This window comes from Macrotis lagotis, chromosome X (assembly GCF_037893015.1).
Source record: "Macrotis lagotis isolate mMagLag1 chromosome X, bilby.v1.9.chrom.fasta, whole genome shotgun sequence".
NCBI lineage: Eukaryota > Metazoa > Chordata > Mammalia > Peramelemorphia > Peramelidae > Macrotis > Macrotis lagotis.
Genome location: NC_133666.1, coordinates 527,722,340 through 527,745,634, shown reverse-complemented (window position 1 = coordinate 527,745,634; position 23,295 = coordinate 527,722,340). Strand labels below are relative to the sequence as shown.

General features: G+C 37.4%; 1 protein-coding gene across 8 annotated transcripts in view; it reads left to right on the top strand.

Annotated features, from left to right (window-relative positions):
• The window catches only part of RREB1 (ras responsive element binding protein 1), a 146,341-nt gene that overhangs the window by 51,165 nt on the left and 71,881 nt on the right, over positions 1–23,295 (top strand). For 5 of the 8 annotated variants that reach the window (XM_074208282.1, XM_074208281.1, XM_074208279.1 and 2 more), the window contains exons 2-6: positions 13,063–13,196; positions 15,215–15,335; positions 16,338–16,546; positions 21,238–21,327; positions 22,124–22,287. In XM_074208282.1, the coding sequence (XP_074064383.1) occupies positions 16,376–16,546; positions 21,238–21,327; positions 22,124–22,287 (425 nt within the window). In that variant the 5' untranslated portion in view covers positions 13,063–13,196; positions 15,215–15,335; positions 16,338–16,375. Of the gene's footprint in view, positions 1–9,465; positions 13,197–15,214; positions 15,336–16,337; positions 16,547–21,237; positions 21,328–22,123; positions 22,288–23,295 lie in introns of those variants that run through there. The other 3 variants (XM_074208284.1, XM_074208276.1, XM_074208283.1) reach the window with 2 other exon arrangements.

Below are 23,295 nucleotides of genomic sequence, written 5' to 3'. Positions count from 1 at the left end.
GCCTGTTTATTTCCTTTGACTATCAGTTGGGGAATGGTGCCTGTTTTTTATAAATTTGACTCAATTCCCTCTATAGTTGAGAAATGGGAGCAGAAATACTTGCTGAAAAAATTTTGCCCCTTTTTACCAAATTCTGGTTTCCCTGTGAATGTCTTTCAAGTTTCCATGTCCTTTAATGTGAAAACTTGTGAAATCTTGTGTGATCTTGACTGTGATTTGAATATTTGAACTGTTTCTTTTTGTCTGCCTGTATTATTTTGTTACTAATCCAGGAGTTTGGAATTTGACTGTATTATTTCTGGAGTTTTCATTTTAAAAGATTTTTTTGTGACTGTTATAACAGTCTTTCATCATACTCACTTCTTTTCCCAATTTTTCCTTTACCACTTGTATCTCTTTAACTCTTCTAGAAATTCTTTTTGGGCTTGGGTTCAATTGGTGTTTTTTTTTTGAAGTTTCACTTGTATATGTTTAATATTATTGTCTTTTGAGTTTATGTCTTGGTCTTTTCTACCACTGTAGTAGCTTTTTTGGTCAAGTCCTTTTTATGTTGTTTGCTCATTTTTCCAGTCTATTTCTTGATTTTTAACTTTATATTAAAAGTTAATTCACTCCTGGGGTAGGGAGTCACTGTTCCAAGGTTCAGGCTCTCTCAAACTGCTGTTTTTAGAGGGTTTTTTTTTTAAGTTTTTGGTACTTCCAAGTCAGTTTGATGCAGGAAAAGATGTGGTTGCTGTCCCTTTTGGCCTACACCCTGGTCTTGATCCAGGAAAGACGGTAGCCTTCCTTTTTTTGCAGCAAGTGGCTAGTACTACTCCTTGGTTTGGGAACTGTGACCAGTGTCCCTGCTCTCCTGCAGCCACAAGAAGTGGTCTTCTCACCTTTATGATTGTGATCAGGCCTGATCCCTTTTAATCTACCTCAAGCATACCTTTCTGCCTTGGAATTGCAAGAGAGTCCCTAGTTAAAACTGCTTCACCCCAGGGTTAGCAATGAGTCCTCATGTAATCTCTTTCCAACCAATTGTTCCAACCCCCACCCCATCTCTGGACTGAGAGCTCTTAAAGCTGCTGTTTCTGTCACCACCATCATCACCTGGTACAAGCACTCTAGCAAGCCTCTGCCCTGGTGTCACAGATCTCTCTTGATGACTCTTCTAAGTTGTTTTAGGATGGTAAATTGTCTCACTCTGACCTTTTTGTTGGTTCTGCTGCTACAAAATTTTATTTGAGACATTAAAGTTGTTTGAAGGAAAATGTTAGGAAAGTTTGGCTGAGTTGAGTAAGGGGAAAAGAGCCTTCCCTTCCCAAGTGTCCTTGTCAGGTGCTCTTTTAGTTCATTTTTGTCTAGCTTCTCCTCAATTCTGGAACTAAGGTGGAACATAAGCATGAGTATAAGGCTGTTACGAATTTCTTGGCCCACAAACTTGTTTTCATAGCTAATGTTGCACCATGTTTTAATCTGCCTTCATCGCCTCCATGCCTATTCTTTTTTCCTTCCCATTTAATTGTCTTTACTGATTTAGAAGCAGGAGAAATCATAGAGGTTATTCAGTCCAGGCTCCTCAATTTACAAATGAGGTTAAGGAATGATCCTAGACTTTATCACTCTTTCCTTCTCCATTTTAATATTCCTTGTTCCAAATAAATGAACTGTAGTATTGTTTTAAAGTTAATTTGCTTCAAAAAAAAATGTTATTCCCCAGCTTGAAATACTTGGGTTTTCAGTCTAACCTCCAAAAGAAGAAATAATCATAATATCACTCATAATTCTGTAGTACTTTTTAAGTTGTGCAAAGAGCTTTCTTTCCAACATCCCCCTCCTGCAGGGCCCATTCTCAGGCTTCTGCAGATAAGGAGACTGAACTGTTGTGAGGTGGATTTCAGTCCAGGTCACCTGACTCCCAGGTCCAGCATGCTATCTGCTGCACCATGTGACCTTAGTCAGAAACCTTGGGTGCTGATGAGTGGAAGATTTCGTGTTTGTTCTGTTGACTGTCCAGCTAACCGATGCTGCCGGAAGGCAGCCCTTACTGTTGACTGCCCCAGAAACTCCTCCTCGGACAGGAAGTCCTCCGCATTTGGCTTGGTTGGGGGAGGAGAGAGTCACGCTTCAGACCCATCTTGAAGAGAAGTTCATGCAGTTAAAGTAAAGCATCACCACAAGCAATTCTGTTTTTAGATTCCTTTAGTTTTCAGACATTAGCAAAATAATAATTATAAACTTAAATTTAACCTAGTAACTTATATGTAGTTGTGTTGAAAATAAAAATGTAGGTGAACCTGAAAAAGGTCACCTTTCTTAAAGCATCAAAAGCCCCTCCTGGATTGAAGCAGGGCATAGTACATCGAACTTTGGAGATTTTTAAAAGTACACGTTGAAATGAATGCTGGGTAGGTGTTGCTCGGGCTTTGATCCAAGGCTCTCTCAGGCAAGTAATATTTAAACAAGTTGAATAGCCTCTGTAGGCAAGCAGCAGGCAATCTAGTCCTGGGTCAGCTTTAGGGTGTTGCATGGTCAGCTAAAGATAAAAGAGTGGACTGGTGCAGCTGAGGGGTCCCCATGTATCACTGGGTGGCAAACTGTTAAGAAAAGATAAAAGGAATGTAGATGATCTAACAGAACAACAGTGTATATCCTTTTCTATCATGTAATTTTAAGTGATAGGAGAGTTGGATACCATAATTCTGTGTGGCTTAAGTACATTGAAAGAACTTATTAGTACTGAGAGGATGAATTGTTTTAAACACAGTTTAACTATGATAGAGTTTGTATATTGATAATGGATAGCATAAGTCAAATGCTTGAATTGAATTTTGTTTGTATTGGCTATTGCTTACAATAAATGATTTTTCAGCTGGGGCTTTGGAAATCTTTGCTCATTTCACAGAGATATTCAACTGTCATATTTGACCTATAGCAGAAGATGGGACTGAACCAGTATAAACTTTAATTGGGATAGGTTTAATGAAATAAGTGAAACTACAATATAGATAATGGTAATTTATGAATAAGTATGTGGACAGTAGGGATGATTTTCTGTTTTGAGTTTGACATTTCTGAACAGTCTTAAGGCAGTCATCACCATTCCATAAAGGGTTTAATGGTTTTTTTGCTTTGGCTTTCTTGTGTGCTGCTATGAAGATAGCTGCCACTTCCTTGACTTCTCAAGGCTGTGGTGAGTCATAGGTTTATTTCCGATGGCAGATTGATTTCTCCTTCAGGTATAAGATAGTTTTAAGAGAGATGATGCCATGACAAGGAAATAAATTGGATTTGAGTGAGGTGGGGGTGGGGAATGCAGTGAATAGAGGTTCAGCCCTGAAATCAGAAGGACCTGAATTCAAATTTGACCTCCATATACTTAACACCTAGCTTGGGGGACCTTGGGAAAGTCACTTAACCCTAATTGCCTCATATCCAATCAGTTTGATTCATATCTGTCCACTGCACCCAGATGGTACCAGAGGAGAAAGTGAGAATGATGATTTAGACAGGACCATTCCCTCCTTGATCCAATTCACATGCATGTCATGGCATTACCTCCCTGATATCATGATCTTCAAGAGCAAAGAACAGATGCCATCATTAACAGATTAAGGGAATTCACATGAAAGATTGATATTTATTTCTCCCTATATTTTTCCTTCCTCTTTTCTTCCGGGATTGTCCAGTAGAAGACAGAGAAGGTACCTATAAAATCCTCTTGAGAAGAAGGGATGGAAGTCTATATTTAAAGGTTTTTCCATTTTTAGCTAAAGCAACTAGTTTCCATATCCAGTCTCCTACACTTAATAGCTTTGTGATGCTGGGCAAGTCATTTAACCCTCATTTCAGTTTCCTCATCTGTGAGTAAGGATAATACCCCTCTCTCTACCTCCTTCCCTGGGTGGTTGTGAGAATCAAATGAGATAATTGTAAAGTACTTAACAACTGGGACCTGCCAAATAGTTAGAATTTGTTAATATTATCAATTAATACCAGTTCTGTTCTTTGAGCCAGGATCATGAGTGCTGATCAGCATAAATGAACAAATTATATATATATATATATATATATATATAATACATATATATGTATATGTATATATATTAGCATATACCACAAAAAAATTATTCCTTTTGGCACCATATCATACTGACATTTACTCAGGGGGAGGGAAATATTGCCCTTTTGTATTAGAGAGAAAATGAAGCAATCAGACCTCTCTGGAGTGAAGTATTAAGATGTAAAGCAGAGCTAGGAGAACTGGTGTGTGTCTGATTTACTTTAGGAGCGTAATAAACCTTACAATGACTCCATCGTTTAGAGAAGCTTCTCTGGTATTAAAACTTATTATATGAGAAGGGTAAAAATTGGCAGTGGAATGGAACTTTTTGTTTTCTTTTTCAGTTGAACAAACTTCCTACCCTATGTGATGGTCTTACCAGTTTTTATCCTCAGAAAATCATTAAATATTTGCTGCTGTTTTATGGTAGCTTATTTTAATACTTATTTTCACCCCCCCCCTTATCTCAGCAGTTTTTGCCCCCCCCTTCCCTCTCAAAGATATACCATATATGGGATAACTTTGGACTCTTATTTGGAGACAGCTAGTTGGCTCAGGAATGCCTAGTCCTGGATTCAGGAAAATCTGAATTAAAAACCAATCTCAGACTGTTATCTTGGATAAGTCACTTTAACTTCTGTCTGCCTCACTTAATAATAGCATCTTCCTCCAAGGTTTATTGGGAGAACCAGAGATAATATTTGTGGAGCTTTCTGAACTGTTTTCTTTCCTTTTTCTTGGTAAGTCATTTCAATTGTGTCTGATTTTTTTTTTTAAGGACCCCATTTGTTTTGTTTCCCCCCCTCCCTTTTGGCAAAAATACTGGAGTGGTTTGCCTTTTCCTTCTCTAGCTCATTACAGAAGAGGAAACTGAGGCTGTATTTGAATTCAGGTCTTTCTAACTCTAGTAGAAGCAGGACTTCTGGGACTCTTAGCACTGAGTCACCCAGCTGCCCTGGTTATCTTTTTTTTTACCTATTTTTAAAAAACCTGGTTGAAACTGGAACTAAAAGTTAGCACTTGCCATTTGAGAAGGGAAGGCATCAATGACAATATTCTGAATGCACACCCTGTTGCTAAGAATCTTTTTTTTTTTTTTTTTTTTTTTTTTTTAGTTTTTTGCAAGGCAAATGGGATTAAGTGGGTTGCCTAAGGCCACACAGCTAGTGTCAGAGGTCGGATTTGAACTCCTGACTCCAGGGCCGGTGCTTCATTCACTGTGACACCTAGCCACCCCAGCTAAGAATCTTAAAGTACAGCTTTAATTCTTTGAGCTTTTGGTTAGTTCTTTGAAGACCTGGCTTTGAGAACCCTATATTCCACCAGAATGTGGTGCCTAGAACCCAAGCCAACCCCTTATTTTTGAGATTCCTTGGTTCTCCCTTATCTAGACCCTAATTTTAGGGAGGAAATGTAGAAATTTTTATGTTCCCAAGTGTCAACACAGTTGGGGCAGTTCATACAAGTCTGGGTGGAGGTGCTGATATAGGTAGTGCTTAATTATGTCTAATATATATATATATAAAACAATGTGAGAAAGAGCTCTAGTTCTCCAGCCAAAAGACCTGGGTTCAGAGTCTGCCTCTCATGCTGCCTTACTGAGCCTCAGTTTTCTGATTACTAAAACAAAACCCTTCTAGGATTAGATCTATGATTTTTTTGAGATTCAGAGAAATTAAGACACATCTAATTAGCTGAAGAGATAAGATTTGTCCCCCCCCAAGTTTCTTCTGACTCCCAAATTCAGTAGAATGACACCAAAAAGAAAAATTGTCTTCTTTGGACAAATGACATGCCAATAATTTATCTTTCTGTGATTGGGCAAATTTTAAATTTAATTTGAACTAGTAAGACTAATGGGAGTCCTGCAAGTGAGGTGCCTATAGCTCTTAGGTTTATTACTATTGCCTTGGGATGAGAGGCCTTGAAAGCCTTGAATTCAGGTTTTTAAATGAGCTGTGTGACCTTGGGTAAGCTGCATTACTGATCTAGGCCTCTGTTTCCTTATCTACAAAATGGAAACATTTTGTGCACTACTTACCTTGACAGGTTACATGGAGAAAAAATGCCTTGGCAGTTGCTGCATTCACTACCCAACCTAGCTGCCCTAAGAACCAAATTTTGTAAACATCAGTGAAATTAAGGTTAGAACTTTTTTTTTTTAGTGAGAGATTGCCATTTTTATGGATATTTGATAGTTCTGTCGTTTGACTTTCTCTTGAACTCTGAGTGAAATCAGTAAAAGTAAATTTTTGGTTATGTGCTGGAAAAGATATGATAGAGACAAGGAAAGAGGTCTCAAAGCTAGCTGGCTATTGGAGCAAGACTTGTGCATCTGATATGAAACTTAAATCCCAAATATTCTAGCTCGATTATGTTGTCCCACCCCATTGTAACTGTGGGGTTCAGGGCTTCTTCAGCTCTTCAGGAAACATCCAGGCAGGAGGAGCCTGGAGTGGCAGTGAGGAAGGGGCTTTACAATTTGAATCTACCCTAATGAATTCCTGTTGACTTCATTTCCTCCACAAATTAAAGGTCCTTCTCCAAGAGTTTTTGAGCTTTAAATGTAAGAGAATAATTTCCTAGCATCCTCTATAGGTTCTGCAGGCCTCCCCTTCCCTCCCACCCACCCCCCCCATTTGCTCCTTTCCTGCCCCAGACTTCTTTGATTGGAATGCTAAGGCAAGATTCAGGTGTTCCCATAAGCATTAGATGATGGTGATGACAGCAGAGGGCGATGGCCAGGTAAATGGGAAGTCTTTAGAAAAGGCAAGTTACTGAGGGGAGCAAGTTCTCCTTGATAGTTGAAAAGCAATGGGGGCTATCTCTTCCTGTGGTGCTTTTTAAACAAATGGCTGCCATGTGGCAGCTGTCTCCTGCCTTCCTGAATCTGGCAGTAGTTAAAATCCTGTCCATAAGACATGCTCCCTGGAGTAGAGCATCAAGATTGGGAGTAAACTTTTTTTTTTTTTACAATTAGTGCTCTTTCTCATTTCCTTTCCTCCAAGAAAGGAGGGGCATGAAGGAAGAAGGAATGGAAGGATTGAACTTGCTGTTTGTTTTTTCTTTTTAAAAGGCAAATTATTATTAAATTAAAAAAATTTAAGGATCTTTATAGCTCTAAATCTATGATCTGATAACTTTGGATGATAAATTTAGGTAAGAATCCATTACTGTATATTATATCATTAAGTATACAACCCACTGGTCAAATGGTAGGACAATTAAAATAAGTATAACAAAAGAATTTTTCTTAATTTTTTGGGGAAGTTGCCCACTGATTGGGGGGTGGGGGGACATTTACACTGATATGTGGCAGAATCTCATTGCACTAGGGCATTTCATTTTCTCTTAATGCTTTACACTCCCAAGTTTGTAAAATTCTGAAATCTCTTCATTATCATCCAGTTCTATCCTATCCTTTATCTCCATTTGTGGATACATCCATATGTAAAAAGTAATTGGTAAGAGCCACATGTATTTATTTCTCACTCTGCATTTTTGTGTGTGTATATTTTCCCTGTAAAGCTGACATGTGTTTTATATAGGTCATAGTCTATTCTTGAACTGTGTTTTAAGTTGAAAAAGATTTGCTAGCAAAAATAGACAATCTTAAGGGAAAACTTTTTTCCCCCTTTTGCCTATTTACTGCTCACTAAAAGACCAGTATTATCAACAAAGGGTGCAAATCCAGAAGTTGAATACCTTTCTGGCAAAGGGTGAGGGATCTATGTGCCTGGCTACCAGAATCTTAGTCTTGAGAAGTTTGGAGAATTGTTCCACAGCACCCTCTAAGGAGCTCTTCCGGGACTCACAGCTAAATATGCAAATACTATTTAGCTTAGTTGCACACAACCTTGGGAGGACTGTTGGGTAGTGAAGGTCATGACCAGGGCAGCCCCTGGAGATCCATACAAAGGACCAGCCAGAGTGGTTTTGCTTCCTGTACACATAACTTTATAGGCAGGCTGGCTCTCTAACCAGCCTAAATTTCATATCTGACTTGTCTTGTGTTCCTGAGGAAGTAGCAAATGAGCCCTAGATAGGTTTGAGCATTTTCTTTACTTTTTAAGAACCCTGAAACATGGATACGCAGTACACACTTAGAATTGATAGTTCATAGGATTTCATATCTGGCAAGGGGGCCACCTTAGTGATCATTTATCCTGCTTTTTACAAAGAGAAAACTGTTTCAAGTCTTAACACTGCAGGAAAAGTTTTCAGCAATATTCCTGATTTTAAATCATTTGGGTGGGGGAGTGGAAATGGGGAGGTGGGTACTGCTATACCTTATTGAATTAATTTTTCTAGCTTTTGGTTTCCAATGCCTCATTGATTTTGATGTTGCCCTCTGCCCCTCTTGTTTTATTCCACCTGAATCAAGTCTATGTGGATTCTCTGCTCAAATACATTTATAGACTAGTCTTTTCTTACTCCAGATGAAGAAGCTACTCATAAACACATGGCTCAGCTTCTGTTTATAGAGGACCCAGGTAATTAGGAGACAGCAAGCTAAACTTTGGGGGGGGTACCTTTTGACTTTCTTTGCTTAGTGATTTTTATGCAGAAGTAATTAAAATAAAGTGCTTATCTCTGATTACTTTCCCACCCAAATACAGTTTTCCAAAAAAAATTTTGGCCCTAATTTCTTGGTGTGATTTAGATAATTTTCTTTTATTCATGTCGAAGGATTATGTTGTTCATTTGTATGCTCTAAATCACTACTAACTTTGTTGTTTCTGTTGTGACCAATTATTCCTTAACCACATTTGGGGTTTTGGTAAGGATACTTGAGTGATTTGCCCTTTTCTTCTCAAGCTTAATTTACTGATGAAGAAACTGAGACAGACAGGGTGAAGTGACTTGTCCAGGGCTCTCATCTCAAGGTCTGAGTACTCAATCCATTGTGCCATCTAGTTAACCAAAGCTTATGGGGCAGACAGGAAAGAAAAGAGGCTGAAATATGCCCCAGTAAAGATTGAGTACTGAATAGACTAGAAGGGCAACAAAAGTCTTATCTGGATCCCAAATTGTAGAGGTAAACTGGGCTATTTGAATTTTTATTGAGAATTTAGTAAAATCTAGAGAACCAAGTAGTTGTAACTATTGAATTTAGGAGTAGAGACCATACCTGTATACACGTAGAAACCTGCACTTCCCTTCTTGTTTTCAAAATGGATATTTTCTTCCTCTTTGTAGAGTCTCTGGGAATAGATACATCTTCCATCCTTTTCTAAGTAGTCTTCTCTCCTACTGGGCCCAGAGCCAGAATTGGCTAAAGAGCCAACTCATCGTGCCTGGGATTGTGAAGTGCTCGCTCATTTGGTGAAAGGCCCTGCATGTCATTGGGAAGATCTGGTTTACTATGGAGTCCATGCCAGCCTGAAAGGGGGGGCTGGGGGAGGGGGAGGGGTGGGTGTGGCTTTCATGGATTGCTTCTCAGTCCGAGGAATAGACTGGTCTTGAAGCCAAGAAACACATCAACTTCCTGGAACTGAAGCCATCATCACAGCTGTCTTAGCCTTCAGAGCACACGCGAGGCAGCACTTATTAGGACAGACAGAGTTGCTCTTGTCCCTCTGTTAACAAGCTGAGGGAGAGCCTAGGCAGTGCCGTGTTGGAGGAGATAAAGGACCCATCTTTTCTGACTTTTGCTCACAAACTAGCAGCTGGTTCCCACTCAGTTCTGTGCATGGCAAGGATTTGAATGTTTCCTTGCTTTCTCTTGTAAATGTCTGGCCTGAAGTCTTTTCTTAACAGGAAATACGCTTTTTGCCCCCTTTCTATAGTTCACAATACTAGAAGTTGAGATGATTTTTAGTGTGAATTTCTCTTGTCTAAATTAGTCTCTCAGAGTTAACCCTGAATTACTCTTCCACCCAGGTTGTTCATCCATGCCATTCAATGAAATCCTGTATGTTCCTAACTCTCCAACCTGTCTCAAGGCCTCTTGGCAGTATTCAAAGTATGGGGCTCCACAGAACTACCCTAAACTTTGGGTCTCTGGAAAGCCTTTAGATTTTTTTAACTTAGTCCTTGGAGATTTCCTCAGCTCCTTTTGTTTGGGGCATCTCATTTTTTCATTGCTTTTTATCTGTTACCTTTCAGGGTTATCTGGTCTGTCTGGATGGGACCACTCTCCTTAATCTATTCTTGCTGGCCTAACATATGATTGTTCTCTTATCTTTTCTAGGTGGGGACATCCCTTGGTAGGATGGGAGGAACCAAACCAGTTGTTTTATCTTAGCTTTAACTTACATCAATTTACATTACTCTTTCAATTATCCCCTTTGGACTCTATGTGAGAGAAGCCCTTAGATGGAGATTATATTTATTCCTTTATCCGTTCCCAAATTTACTCTTCATTTGGGAAAAGGGAGAGATAGTCTAGAATGCTTGTTTTTTTGTAACCTTCAACACTTAATTCTTGAAGTCTTTAAATCAGTAAACTTAAAGGAAACAATGAAGTTGCTCTCAATTTTAGGTAATATTGAGACTTAAAAACAAGGGTCAAACTTTCTGTATGAAGGATGAAATGATGATCTCATCTTGGACAAAAATCTTTAGTCCTGGGAGAATGCCTACTTAAAATTACCTTGAATCTTTGATTAGCTATTAAAATTTGACAAAGTTTTATCCTATTTCCTTTTTTAGAATTATTTCATAGATTTTACAGCAAAAAAAGACATTCTGCCTACAGTGGAAAGTATATAAGTAGATCTTGTCATCTGCATAGTTGGGAGGATTTGACTGGTTTACCATTCTATGTCTCAGACTAATTAGATCAACCAGAGAAGGAGGATTTCTCTTCTTTTAACCTCATTTTGCTGAGAAAAAGCTTTTGATACTTATTTAGTTGTTCCTCACAATAATACTAATATTGTTCTGCTAACATTAACTCCCACTCTACGACCCCAGACAAGAAACCTCATCCCTTTATCATTCCAGTTATCCAACTTATAAAAAAAAGTATTTTGGATCTGTGACTTGAATATATCCTGCCATAAGAAGTTACAATCTTTTTATTCCTCACATCCTATGCAGTTCTTTTAGTCTTTGTAAATTCTTTGGCAGCAGAGGAATTGGGATTTTGAAATTGCAAGGAAAAAAGTTAAACAATTTAGTCCTCTACCTTCCCATTTGGACTGTTATGGGACTTTTAAAAAAGGAAAATATATATAAATATATGCTTTTCTGAAATCAACCTTTCTTTCCCTTTCCCAAATCCATCTTCCAGGCATTAAAAAGTAAAATAGAAACCTCCACTGACTTTGAGTGTCCTCTACTTTGTTTGACCTTAGGCATTGTTCTTTAGTTTGGCTGGGTGGGGTTGATGATCTGAAAAGGAGGTTCTGTTATCTAGTTTTGAGATTAAGGTGGAGCCTTTTGATAAATTGTTTTAGATGGCATCTTGAATGATGGCATGAGCCTGTAAAAGAACTTGGTGAAGTTGAGGTCCTCTATCCATCTTCTTGAGAAAAAGGTGAGGATATGTGTGTGTAAGGGACTAATCCTTTTGAACATTCTTTTTTCTTCCCTGATTATATTAAAATGCCCTGGAAGGCCATCAAAAGGAAGGTTAGAGATAAGAAAGTTTGAATGTAGAATATTTGTTGTAAAGATTAGGAGCTGCAAGGATGGGATCATTGACCCCAATCTCTTAATCCTTTCATTATTCTCTTGTACCTCCCTCTATCCAGACTTGATCACCAAACATATTTTGGCTCTCATTGATGTATAAAATTCAAGGGTCTGAGAAGGTTTTCCTGAAGACAACAAACCCTTTTAGATATTATTTAGTAACTCATGAGAATTTTGCTGGTTTCTGAGGGAGATCAGTTTAATCCCTTTCCTTTCACCTAGAAGGGAAATGAAGAAGTGATACACTTGCCTTTTCTTGATTTTATTGGGCTTATGCCACAGTTTCAAATTAGCTGTTAGCAGTGAAAAAGAAAGTGAAGAAAATTTTGTCTTTATTACTCTTTTATCATTGTTTTCTTCCTAGGCTAGGAAGTATTAGTTTCATCTTAATCTTTTTTGTACATTCTGCTATCATTAACCCTTTTTCCTCACTCCATTTTTTTAAAGGAAAAAATTTTTAAAGAAAAATTAATACTTTAAATAGCTTTTCTATGATAACCTTGTTTTTCCCCTTTCTTAAGCTTGGCTAAGTTAATTTGTCTTTTCCTTTTTTGACCCTATTCATAGTTACTAAGCCAATACTTTCTTACCTTTTTTGCTGCCCCTCTTCCTGCCATGTGAATTTTTTTTGCCCACAAAAGATATACATACTCCTATCTTAGTTGTTTAGTCATGTGGAACTCTTTGTGATCGCCTTTGAGGTTTTCTTGGTACTGAATTAGTTTGCTATTTCCTTTTTTTTTCCTCAGAAGAGGAAACTGAGACCAACAGGGCTAAGTGACTTTGCTAAGGTCATACAGCTAGTAGGTGTCTGAGGCCAGATTTGAACTCAGGAAAACTTATTTTCCTGACTGTAGACCTGGCACTCTGTCCACTGTACCATGTGTCTGTCCCTCTAATGTCTTAGACCTGGGTGAGAAATGCTTTTTCTGCCAAGGGCCATTTTGATATTTATGACATCGTTTACAGGCCATACAAAAATTAACAGCTTTAATTTAGCCTGCTATATTTGGTCAAACAATTCATTAATTCACCTTTTGAAAACAGCTAGATTTATTGAATTTCTAGAACTGCCTGTGGTTGCTTCGGCAGCACTAGACCAAATGATGTGTAGACCAGACCTTTCTGCCCCTGTCTTATCAGGAGTAAGGTATAATGGTTCTCCTTCCTGCTGGTGCTAGAAGACTGAATTCACACTAATTTTTTAGCTTGTTGCCAAACAAGCCCGAACTCCACTTTCAAGGAGGGACTGCTAGGGAATGGAATTTCTCTTGAGATGATTCTATGAATCTGGTTTTTGGTAAGCGAAAACCTTGCTGACAAAAGCCAGTGATCTGTTGAGTAATTTTTTTTTTTATATTCTTTTCTTGTAGGTTGCTCTTTATCTGTGCTCCAACCTTTGTGGCATTGAGGTGACTCAATCCATCAACTCCTTTACTACTGGGTCCTGCTAGTGTCAGCTCTTCAGTGAGGTCTGCTGGTTCAATTGAAAGGAAGAAGATAAAAGGTTGGTTAAACTCTTGGTTTAGTTTGAATGATAGGAACCTTTTTTAGTTTGTCCTACTACCCCCATACATATAATACTTTTCCCTATTGATTCCTTTTTTTAATTTCTCCTCCTGAGGTCTGGTTATAAGTTTCAGCCAGAATTCATTTTTGTTAATTGTGAAAGTGTTCTCATACGTTTTACTTTTTAAAGTGATCTTTTACCTCACCACCATTTTTCATCCCCATCATGACAGAATTGGAATTGTTTTGTTTGTTTTTGGTGACCTCCTATAGCTTTAGATATTCACTGTAATGTAGTTGCACATTTTTAATAAACCTTTTTTGCAACTCATTCTGATTACTGTAGGAAACATTGACTTAAACCTCTTCTCCTCTACAGATTGGGAGGCTCAGAGATAATTTACCCCCACCCAAAGGCAACATTCAGAGTACCAAATCCAGGCCATTGTAACCTGTGTAACAAATATGGGGTCAAAGGCTCTTATGATTGAAAGCTAAAGGGACTTGCTGAGTCTCACATCTTTTGGCAGTCTGTGTAAAGATAAACCTTCTCAGAAACCTTTTTTGAAGCATATAACATAGGGATTATAGAGGGAACAAGTTTTATCAAAATGTAGTCTAAACAATGCATGGACTCTAGCTTAAAAATCCTATCTCTAATGGTAATCTCCCTCATCCTAGAGAAGCAGAGGGACCAAAGGGATTCGTAAGGCATTGCAGGTATTGATTGACACTAGGTCTAGTGTATTTTTATCATCATCATCATCATCATCATCATCATCATCATCATCATCATCCAGTAAATTTTGACAAAGATGATGATATGTTTTCATAATGATCTGAATATTTCATATTTGTGGATATTTTATTTCTTGGGAATGATAGGACAGATCTATGTTGCAGATGTGGCTAGTTGGAGGAATGAAGTTAAAAAGAGAACGACTTTGCAAATACATTAACTGGGAATGTGAATGCTTTTTATATCTAGTTTAAAACATGTATATATATAAACATACATGCTTGCACACGTGTGTACACACAGTGTTGATTTCCATAGACTGATGGGGGTTGTGTTTTCTCCTTTAACAGAAGAAAATGAAGTTAGTCAATATGATGAAATTACTCTAGTTCAATTAATGCATGGTTGATACTTGAGGAGGTTTTGGGGTTTGTTTGTTTATTTGTTTTTTTGCTTTAGAACAATGAACTGCTTTATGATGTACATCAGGTTCTTTCTCTTGCTTGCTCTTTATTGTGTACTTCTCCCTATCTGTCCCAAAGAGAGAGTTCATGTACAAGACAATAGAACAAACTTGAATAAAAATTTGTTCTAGCTCCAAGGTACATGCTTTTTGCTTTGCCGTTTTCTCCATGAGTCAAAGCACCAGTCTCTTTTCCTTTTTCTGAAGAGCCTAGCTGAGGTTCTCTTTGTTTTATTACTCATATGCTTTCAAGTCCAAGCAATAAGAGAATGCTTTCTTTAAATTTTAAAGCAATATATGTTGTCTTACCTTTAGCAAACCAAAGAATCACTTTGTACATTATCCCAAAGGAGGAAATTGATTTAGCAAATGTCTTCCTGTTCAGACTGAATGGGAAATAACAAATTTTTGTGAGTTTTTTCTTTATTCTTTTTTGGTTAAACTTTTACAATATTTTTGTTAGCAAGTTAATTGGCACTGTTAGTATCTCTCTTGCATGAGATACTTAGCCAGATGTGCAGTTTTAGCTTTTGTTATTGTTAATTATGAAAGTGTTCTTATAAACATTGTATAATGTTATTTCTTTACTTTCAAAATGATCTTTTACCTCACCACCATTTTTCATTCCCTTCATGACAAATTGGAATTGTTTGATTTGATTTTTTGGTACACTCTAGAGCTTTAGATATTCATTGTAATATATTTGCACATTTTAATAAGCCTTCTATCAGGATGTTTTTGTAATTCATTCTGATTACTATAGGAAACATTGACTTAGCTCTTCCCTGTGACTATTTCTTTGCTTCTTTTCCAGTATTAGTGGTACTGAGAGTGTGGAAGAAACTGAGTTAAACAAAGATATTTAGCCTTCCACTTCTAGTGGAAGGTAGTCTTGAGGAGAAAATCTTGCTGTGCATCAGTTGGAGAAGATGAAGGTGATTGTTTCAAAATTAAATGTGTTTGAACTTCATTTCCTATGTCTTCTTTTGTGAAATGACTCTTTCAAATAGAAGATTTTGCATTTTCTTCCAAACTCTGTTGTATTTTCTCACCCATATAAGTTGTTCAGATGCCTTTTCAAGATTTAATCAATGATGGTAGTTTAACCTTCTCTTCATACTTATTTCCATACTTGTGAGCATTTAGTTTCAATGTGGCCCTTGTTTATGTCAAACTCATTCTGAATTTTCTGTACATTAAGACCAAAAAATCCATGGGAACCCCTGGAATTAAGCTAATGGTCTAAAAAAACTATGTGGTTGTCAAAATCATTTTTTAAAATTTTTACTTAGTTTTGATGATATGTAGTTTGGTAAATGAACAAATGTTCATTCTTGGAGCTGATGGAATATTTTCACAAATGTACCATTCTTTTGTATTTTGTAAGTTTATAAGATTGCTAAAACAAATTCATTAAAATTTGTTAATAAAATTGCATTAGCTTGTTACCAAATATTTCATTCATTAAGTTACTTAAGATATATATGCAAGGAGAAATATTTTGACTTAAAAAATTTTGGTTATTGGTGTTCTACAGCTCATTGTCTTTGTTGTTGTTGTTTTTAATACTTGGTTATGTTACGTCACAGGTGAGTTGGATTCTCAGACCACTAATATAATTGTAACATGGCAGTAGAGTTAACGACAGAGTTGGCACATATCCACCTTTAGATCAAGAGCTTAGTAATTTTCATTGCTGCCACTACTGTCCTTAGCATTTTAGCCCACTTGTTGGTGAGGAGGGTAAAGAAAGCCATTTTGCTCTTTATAGAAGCCCCCCCCCCCCAAAACCACTTTCATTTCTACCAGGCTTCTCAACATTTTGCCTTTCTCTATAAACTTACCCTGTGATTCTCAGTCCCAGAAAGCAAGAATTTTTACTTTGTGGTTTTCTTTTTGTCTGACATTCTTTTATATTTTACATTTCCTCCCTTTAGTTTCAGCAAAAAGACTCCTCAGCTTAAACTATAGCCCTATGACGTCAAATTCGCCCAGCAGTTTAGAAGGTTCAGATTTAGCTTCCATCAACACCATGATGTCAGCAGTAATGAGTGTAGGGAAGATTGCAGAGAATGGCGGCAACTCACAGGCCATCAAGTCCCCAACAAAGTCCTCAGGACCGAATCGGATTGGGAGGAGGAACCAGGTCAGTGATACCAAATGTACTTTGGAAGTCTGAGTGATTTCATTGAGTCAGAACTTTGGGGAATCTGTACCACATTAATCACATGTGGCTTTTTTTTTTTTAGGTTTTTGCAATGCAAATGGGTTTAAGTAGCTTGCCCAAGGCCACACAGCTAGGTAATTATTAAGTGTCTGAGACCCAGATTTGAACCCAGGTACTCTTGACTCCAAGGCCGGGTGCTTTATCCACTATGCCACCTAGCCACCCCTACATGTGGCTTCTTAATAACTATGAATGAACATATCTCCCAAGTCATGCCAATGTTCTCTTGAAGAATAAACCTCTGTTCCTGTAGGATAGATGTTGCTGATGGAGCAGTATGCCTTTTTAGTAAATATTGGCCTATTGTGGGAATTGGGGAAATTAGATGAATCCTGAATTCATATGCAGATGGAGCACTTTGGACAATATTTGTCCTAAGAGCAGTCATACATTCAAATTGGCTCCCACCATTTAAGGTAGTTATAATAGTGAATGAATGAATGATCCTCAATACTTTTCTGACCCTTTTTGTGTCACCTAGCACCCTTAGACAAAGGGATCTCTACATTTTACCAGGAAGATAGATAAAAAGCCTGTATTTTAGATTAAAGAATTTTTCTAGGTATGTGATTTGTTACATATTCATTAAAAACAAATATTAGTCTTTTAGTATCCTAATTTCAGAATTACTATTTACATAAACCTAGTTTTCAGAAGATGTTGCTCACCTTTTCCTAAGGTCTAGAGTTGGAAGAAACTTTAGAGATTGCCATAAATCTCACTTTATGGATTGGGAATCTGATACATCATACTTACACTGATATAGCTAGGAAGAATAAATAGAGGGATGGCTAAGTGGCGCAGTGGATAGAGCACTGGCCCTGGAGTCAGGAGTACCTGAGTTCAAATATGGCCTCAGACAAGCCACTTAACCCTTGCCTTGCAACCCCCCCCTCAAAAAAAAAAAAAGAATAGAGCCATGATTTGGTCTTCTGTTGCCTGACTTAAATTTAATATACTTTCCACAACATTACAATGTTTTTATGGCTTCTCAAAACAGATGAGTATTTTTTTAATAGTTGATGGTTGTTTATATTTATTCTTCATTGAAATTCCCATTCTTTGTTAAAGGTCTTTGCTTTGGATATTCTTTTCAGTATGTCCTTTGGGAATATAGGATAAGAGGGCCTCATTCATAGGGTCACAACATAGTATCAAGAGAAGAAATGGTTATTATTTCTGGCATTATAATATTGTGGAGCATATTTGGGGTGCTTTGTCAGCTTGTTCATTTGTTTTGCAGTTATATGACTCTTCCGTGACCCCATTTAGGGTTTTCATGGCCAAGATAGTGAAATGTTTTGATATTTCCTTCTCTAGCTTATTTAACAAATGAGGAAACTGAGGCAAACAGAGCTTAATGACTTGTCCAAAGTAACAGTTAGTGTCTTATCTGTATTTCCCTTTATGTAGCTTATCTGGGAGCTGATCCAGCATTCCTGGAATTAGAAAAGAAGTTAATTTATTAGGAAATGAAAAACCTCTCTCTTTTTTTTCCCTGTAGAAAAGAGATAAAAGGGAAAACTGTAACTTAGCCTCCTTCCCATTCCTTTTCTGCACTCACCCTTCCTACCCAAAGCTATTTCATTCACATTCTGATCCATTTCTATTTTGTTAGGATGAAAAAGAGGGTTTAGGAGGAGGGGGAAGGGCAAAAGAAAGTTCTTTTTAGTAACAACTTTTAAAATAATAATCTGCCTTTCTAAACTACAGGTGAGAGAGTTCTAGGTTTCTTCTGAGGTCTGTAAAAGTCCTCTGAAGTGTTTCATAGTCATACCATTTAAGTGATATACATCAATCAAAATATGATAGTTTAGCTCTAGACCCTTCCTGTGTTGATAAATGCAACAGAGAGCTAATAGAGCTTGTTCTTGAACTTTAATTCTTGTTCTTTTGCTGATCCCAGACTGTCTTCCTATAGGATGATTTGGTCTTTTTTTTTTAAGGAAAGAATATGCTAGGATTGATGTGAGAATCTTGTCTTCCTCATGATTCCCCAGGAGGAAAAAAAAATGGAGTTCCAGAGAGATGAAAAGGAGCCCTGGGAATAAATCTCCTAAGTGCTCTCAGACTTCCAGAACAGATTAGCCTTTAGTGAATACCTAATAAGGGTGTCAGATTGCTTCATTATGGAATAGTGAGTTATCAAATTAGCTGCTAATTTTATCTTTAAGCTCAGGAAGTGTTCCTTTCACCAACCAGACTTTAGTAACTTGATTTTAAGTTCTTCATCAACACTAGTGATGCTCACCTTTTGTGGCTATATAGGGGTAGAACAGAGAGTCCAGTGCGTCAATAAAGCCATTCACTCCAAGCTGTATTTGATTTGGTTGACCTGCATTATGGTATGTAGTACACTAGAGCTAGAGACGAGAGAAAGTTTGAGTTTCAGTTAATAATAAACCCTGGGGTCAATGCCAGTCAACTCATGAAGTCTGATTTCTGCTTCAAGGTGAACTAGTAATTCTTCTGTTGTGTTAATTTGTCTATTTAGAGGACAGATCATGTAAAATACTGATTGTTTGGAATTGCATTTATTCATATTTATGTATTTACATATTTACCCCATAAAAAGTCCAATTATTATATTTAAATTTCTTGATTAATACCCTACTGTTGGCATCATCTCTGGGATTTTCCTCATGTTTATTATATGTTTTCTGTCCTGTGATCTGAAAACATTTTGATTCAGATTACTTAAGCTCAGTTGTTGTCATTCTAGTATTATGTGGGAAAAATAGGAAAGGTTTATTTAGCTTTCTAAGTGTCACCAACTCTTTTTCTTAAAGGCAAGGGTTCAAAAAAAGTTGGGCCATTAATACTATTCATCATTTTCTATATAAAATCAGGAACAAATTTTTTTTGTGTATGTCACTGGGGCTGATCTTTGAGATAGATGGTCTGTGGGATAGTAGAAATGGGGATGGAAAGAGGAGCTCTCTTATTTCATTGAGAATTCCCTGTGGATTCTTCTTTCATTAATGAAGATTGGCACCTCCAGGTTCTAGAAACTTGTTGGGGACACTGAGTGATTTACATATTTCCAAGCCTCTTCCCCATTGTTTTTTTTTTTTTTTTAAGTTTTTTGCTAGGCAATAGGGTTAAGTGACTTGTCCAAAGCCCATACAGCTAGGTAATTATTAAGTGTCTGAGGCCAGATTTGAACTTAAGTACTCCTGACTCCAGGGCCTGTGCTCTATCTGCTACCCCTATCTCTTCCCCATTGTTGTTTATTCACTTTATATTTAGACTGTGTGTTTTGTTTTAAATATTTATTTCTATCTTTAAAGTGTGGTTAGAGATGTGGCCTGGAGTCAGGAAGACCTGAGTTCAAATCCTTAGGCACTAGCTGTGGCGACATTGGGCAAGCCACTTAAATTCTGAGTTTCCTCAACTCTAAAATTCAGGAAATAGTAGTATCTTCCTCCTAGAGTTGTGAAGATCAAATGAGATAAGATTTGAGAAGCCCTTAGCACAATGTCATGTGTTGTATAAATACTATTATTAATATCATTTATGTAATTTCCTGGTGAGTTTCATTTTTCCCTTTGTGTACAGGGTCTGGTCCATGGTCTGGTCCATGGTAAGTGCTTAATAAATGCATACATAATTAATAATTTAAATTAAGCATTCTCACCACTACTGGGTCTATACTCTGAAGAGATATCTGTGATGGCGAATACCATCTGTATCCAGAGACAGAATTGTGGAGTTTAAACAAAGACCAAAGACTATTACCTTTATTTAGAAAAAAGCAATTGTTATCTTATGTAATTTTTCTCTTATACTTTATTTTTCTTCATTAAGGATATGATTTCTCTCTCATTACATTCAGCTGAGATCACTGTATACCATGAAAACAATGTAAAGACTAAAAGACTGCCTTCTGGGGGGGGGTGAGATTAGGGGGGGAAATTGTAAAATTCAAAATAAATTTAAAAATTAAACATTCTCATTGTGTTAGACACTGTGGTAGAAATGGGGGAGTGACAGGGCACATAGCTCCTTGTCTCAAGGAGCTTACAATCTATTAGGGGAGACAGACATCAGTATATCTTAGGGATTAGAGAGACAGTAGACTGAAGCCCCACAAGAGCTGCTCAGGAGGAGGTAGCATTCTGGAGAAGCAATGTCCACTGGCTGAAGTCACTTTGTCACTGAGGATAATCTTTATGAAGGGGCAGTCTTTGGAGCCCCTGCTGTGTTTATCTTGATACTGAAGGCTTCCCCAGACCTGGGAGGGACCCTGGAAGTAGTAGAGAAAGCCCTGGATGGAGAAATAACAGACCTGTTTCCTTATTCCATTTGTGACTTGCAGTGCTCATCTTCCTCAGTCACTTTCCTTCAGCATGCTTGTTCTTATATGTTAAAATAAGTTAAAAGGGGTTACAGATTTTAAAAAGAATGTCATGTGGTAGATAACAGATTTAGCATTTCATGTACTATAAATATTCCTTTTCTGTTCGATTTATGTATCTAAAGTGCTCATTTTTACTTTATTAATTTCAAAATTTAAATTTAAAGTTAGTTTCTATTAGCTGTATTAGGATTAGTGTTTTCTTATCAGAATGGTGCTGAATTAAAGTTAATCTCCTTGTTCCTGACTATAGGAAACTAAAGAGGAAAAGTCTTCCTATACTTGTCCCCTGTGTGAAAAGATTTGCACTACTCAGCATCAGCTAACTATGCACATTCGCCAGGTATGCTGGGTGGGATTTTGGTTCTTTTCTGTTGAATGAAGTAGAATTTTGTAATTTGTAATTTTCTGATCATATTTCATTTCAATTTTTTTTTAAGGAATGTTTTGGTGTATGCTCAGGTTTATCTGTGGACTTCCTAAGTAGTCAAAGCCTTTGGCTTTCAATTTAGGGGCGGCTAGGTGGCTAGTGGATAAAGCACTGGCCCTGAAGTCAGGAGTACTTGGGTTCAAATCCAGTATCAGACACTTAATAATTACCTAGCTGTGTGGCCTTGGGCAAGCCACTTAACCCCATTTGCCTTGCAAAAAAAAAAAAAAAAATTGAGGAAAATATCCTAGACTAGGCAGTTTCATTTCCTTTTCACTAGCAGTATTGAGTCATGAAGAGACAGTATCTAATTCCTTCTGCCTCTGAGGAGCCAAATATGATCTCTGGACCTATGCACTTCCATTCTGCAGGAGTAGGAAGTCTCATAAATTATCATTTTTCTGAGTAATTAAGTAAAAGCAGTGTTTTATTAGGGAAATTTATGAAATTGTAAAGGTTGGGGGATGAAACATTGGGAATAAACCTGGCAAAAGCCCATCCATCCAGAGTCCTAACTTGCTTATTTTGACATTAGGAAAAAAGCAGAAAGTAAAAATCCAGCAAGTATAAGAACATGGTATAAGAGTGTTGGGAGCAGAGTAGACTGTAATGTTTGGGGAATTGCTTTATTAAACTTAATTTTTATAATGTTTCCTTGAATGTTGACAATGATATAGAATGACTCTAATAAGATCATTGCTTTTGTTAGCATAACACGGACACTGGAGGGACAGATCATTCCTGCAGCATCTGTGGAAAGTCTCTGAGCTCTGCAAGCTCCCTGGACCGCCACATGCTGGTGCATTCTGGTGAAAGACCTTATAAATGTTCGGTTTGTGGACAATCCTTTACGACCAATGGAAATATGCACAGGTAAGACGGGCTGAAATAGATGGGTAACTGGCTTTTAGAAGGAGAGGAAATTTTCTCCTAGTACCCCCAAAGAAGTTTGAAGCTTCTTGTTCTCAGCTCTGTGAGTTACCACAACAATATTCTTGATACTTCTTTAACATTTTTGAAACAGGCACAGTGCCACACATACTATGGACTTCATCTTACCTAGAGTGCTTGGGTTCAGTCTTTAAACTCTTCAAATATCTCTAGAGCTCAAGTAGAAGAGGCATTCCAATTGAACCATTTGAATTTTCTTTGTGAGGATGTTAGTGGTAGGGCGCTTATCTGAACTTCTGAATACTTTGCTTTTCTTATTGTCCCTTGTATACCCACAAATGTTTTACTTGCTATAAGACTTCTTTAGTCCCTTTCAATAAATAGTTAAGTGGCATAGTTAGTATTGGACCAACAGAACTGGATGAAATAAAGAAAAGGAAAAAATTTGTTATCTTGGCTACATGTCAGAAAAGTATTTCCTGATAGTGAGATCTATTGGATTGCTGTCTGAGAAGTGGGAGTGAATAGTATGAGGGAATGTCAAAATTATGTGGGACAGATCATTTGAAAATAAATTTAAATGTTACCTTCATAGATTCTTTTAACTTTTCATTTTGTTTGGTTTTAATGAACTTGATCTCAGTCCTAAAAGGTGATTCTCTCCCCCCCCCCCCCCCCCCCCCCCATTTTCCCAACAACATTGAAAGAGGTTTATTTTTGGTGCACAAAAAGTAATATAATTTGCTAGCTTCACTTCATATGATGTTCCTTAGTCTCTGTTTTCCTTTATCCACCACCATTTTCATCAGTTAGCACCATTCATCCATCCTTACTTTGTTCTTTAAGCAGCCATAAGACCCCTTCTCATCTTAGGCCATGCTTCTTCATTCCCCACTTCTTTACCCAAGTCCTTTCCTTTTGATTTGGCACTGATAGTCTGACTACCTTCCCTTCTCTGCTCAACTCTGCTTTTCTTGGGGGGAGCCCCTA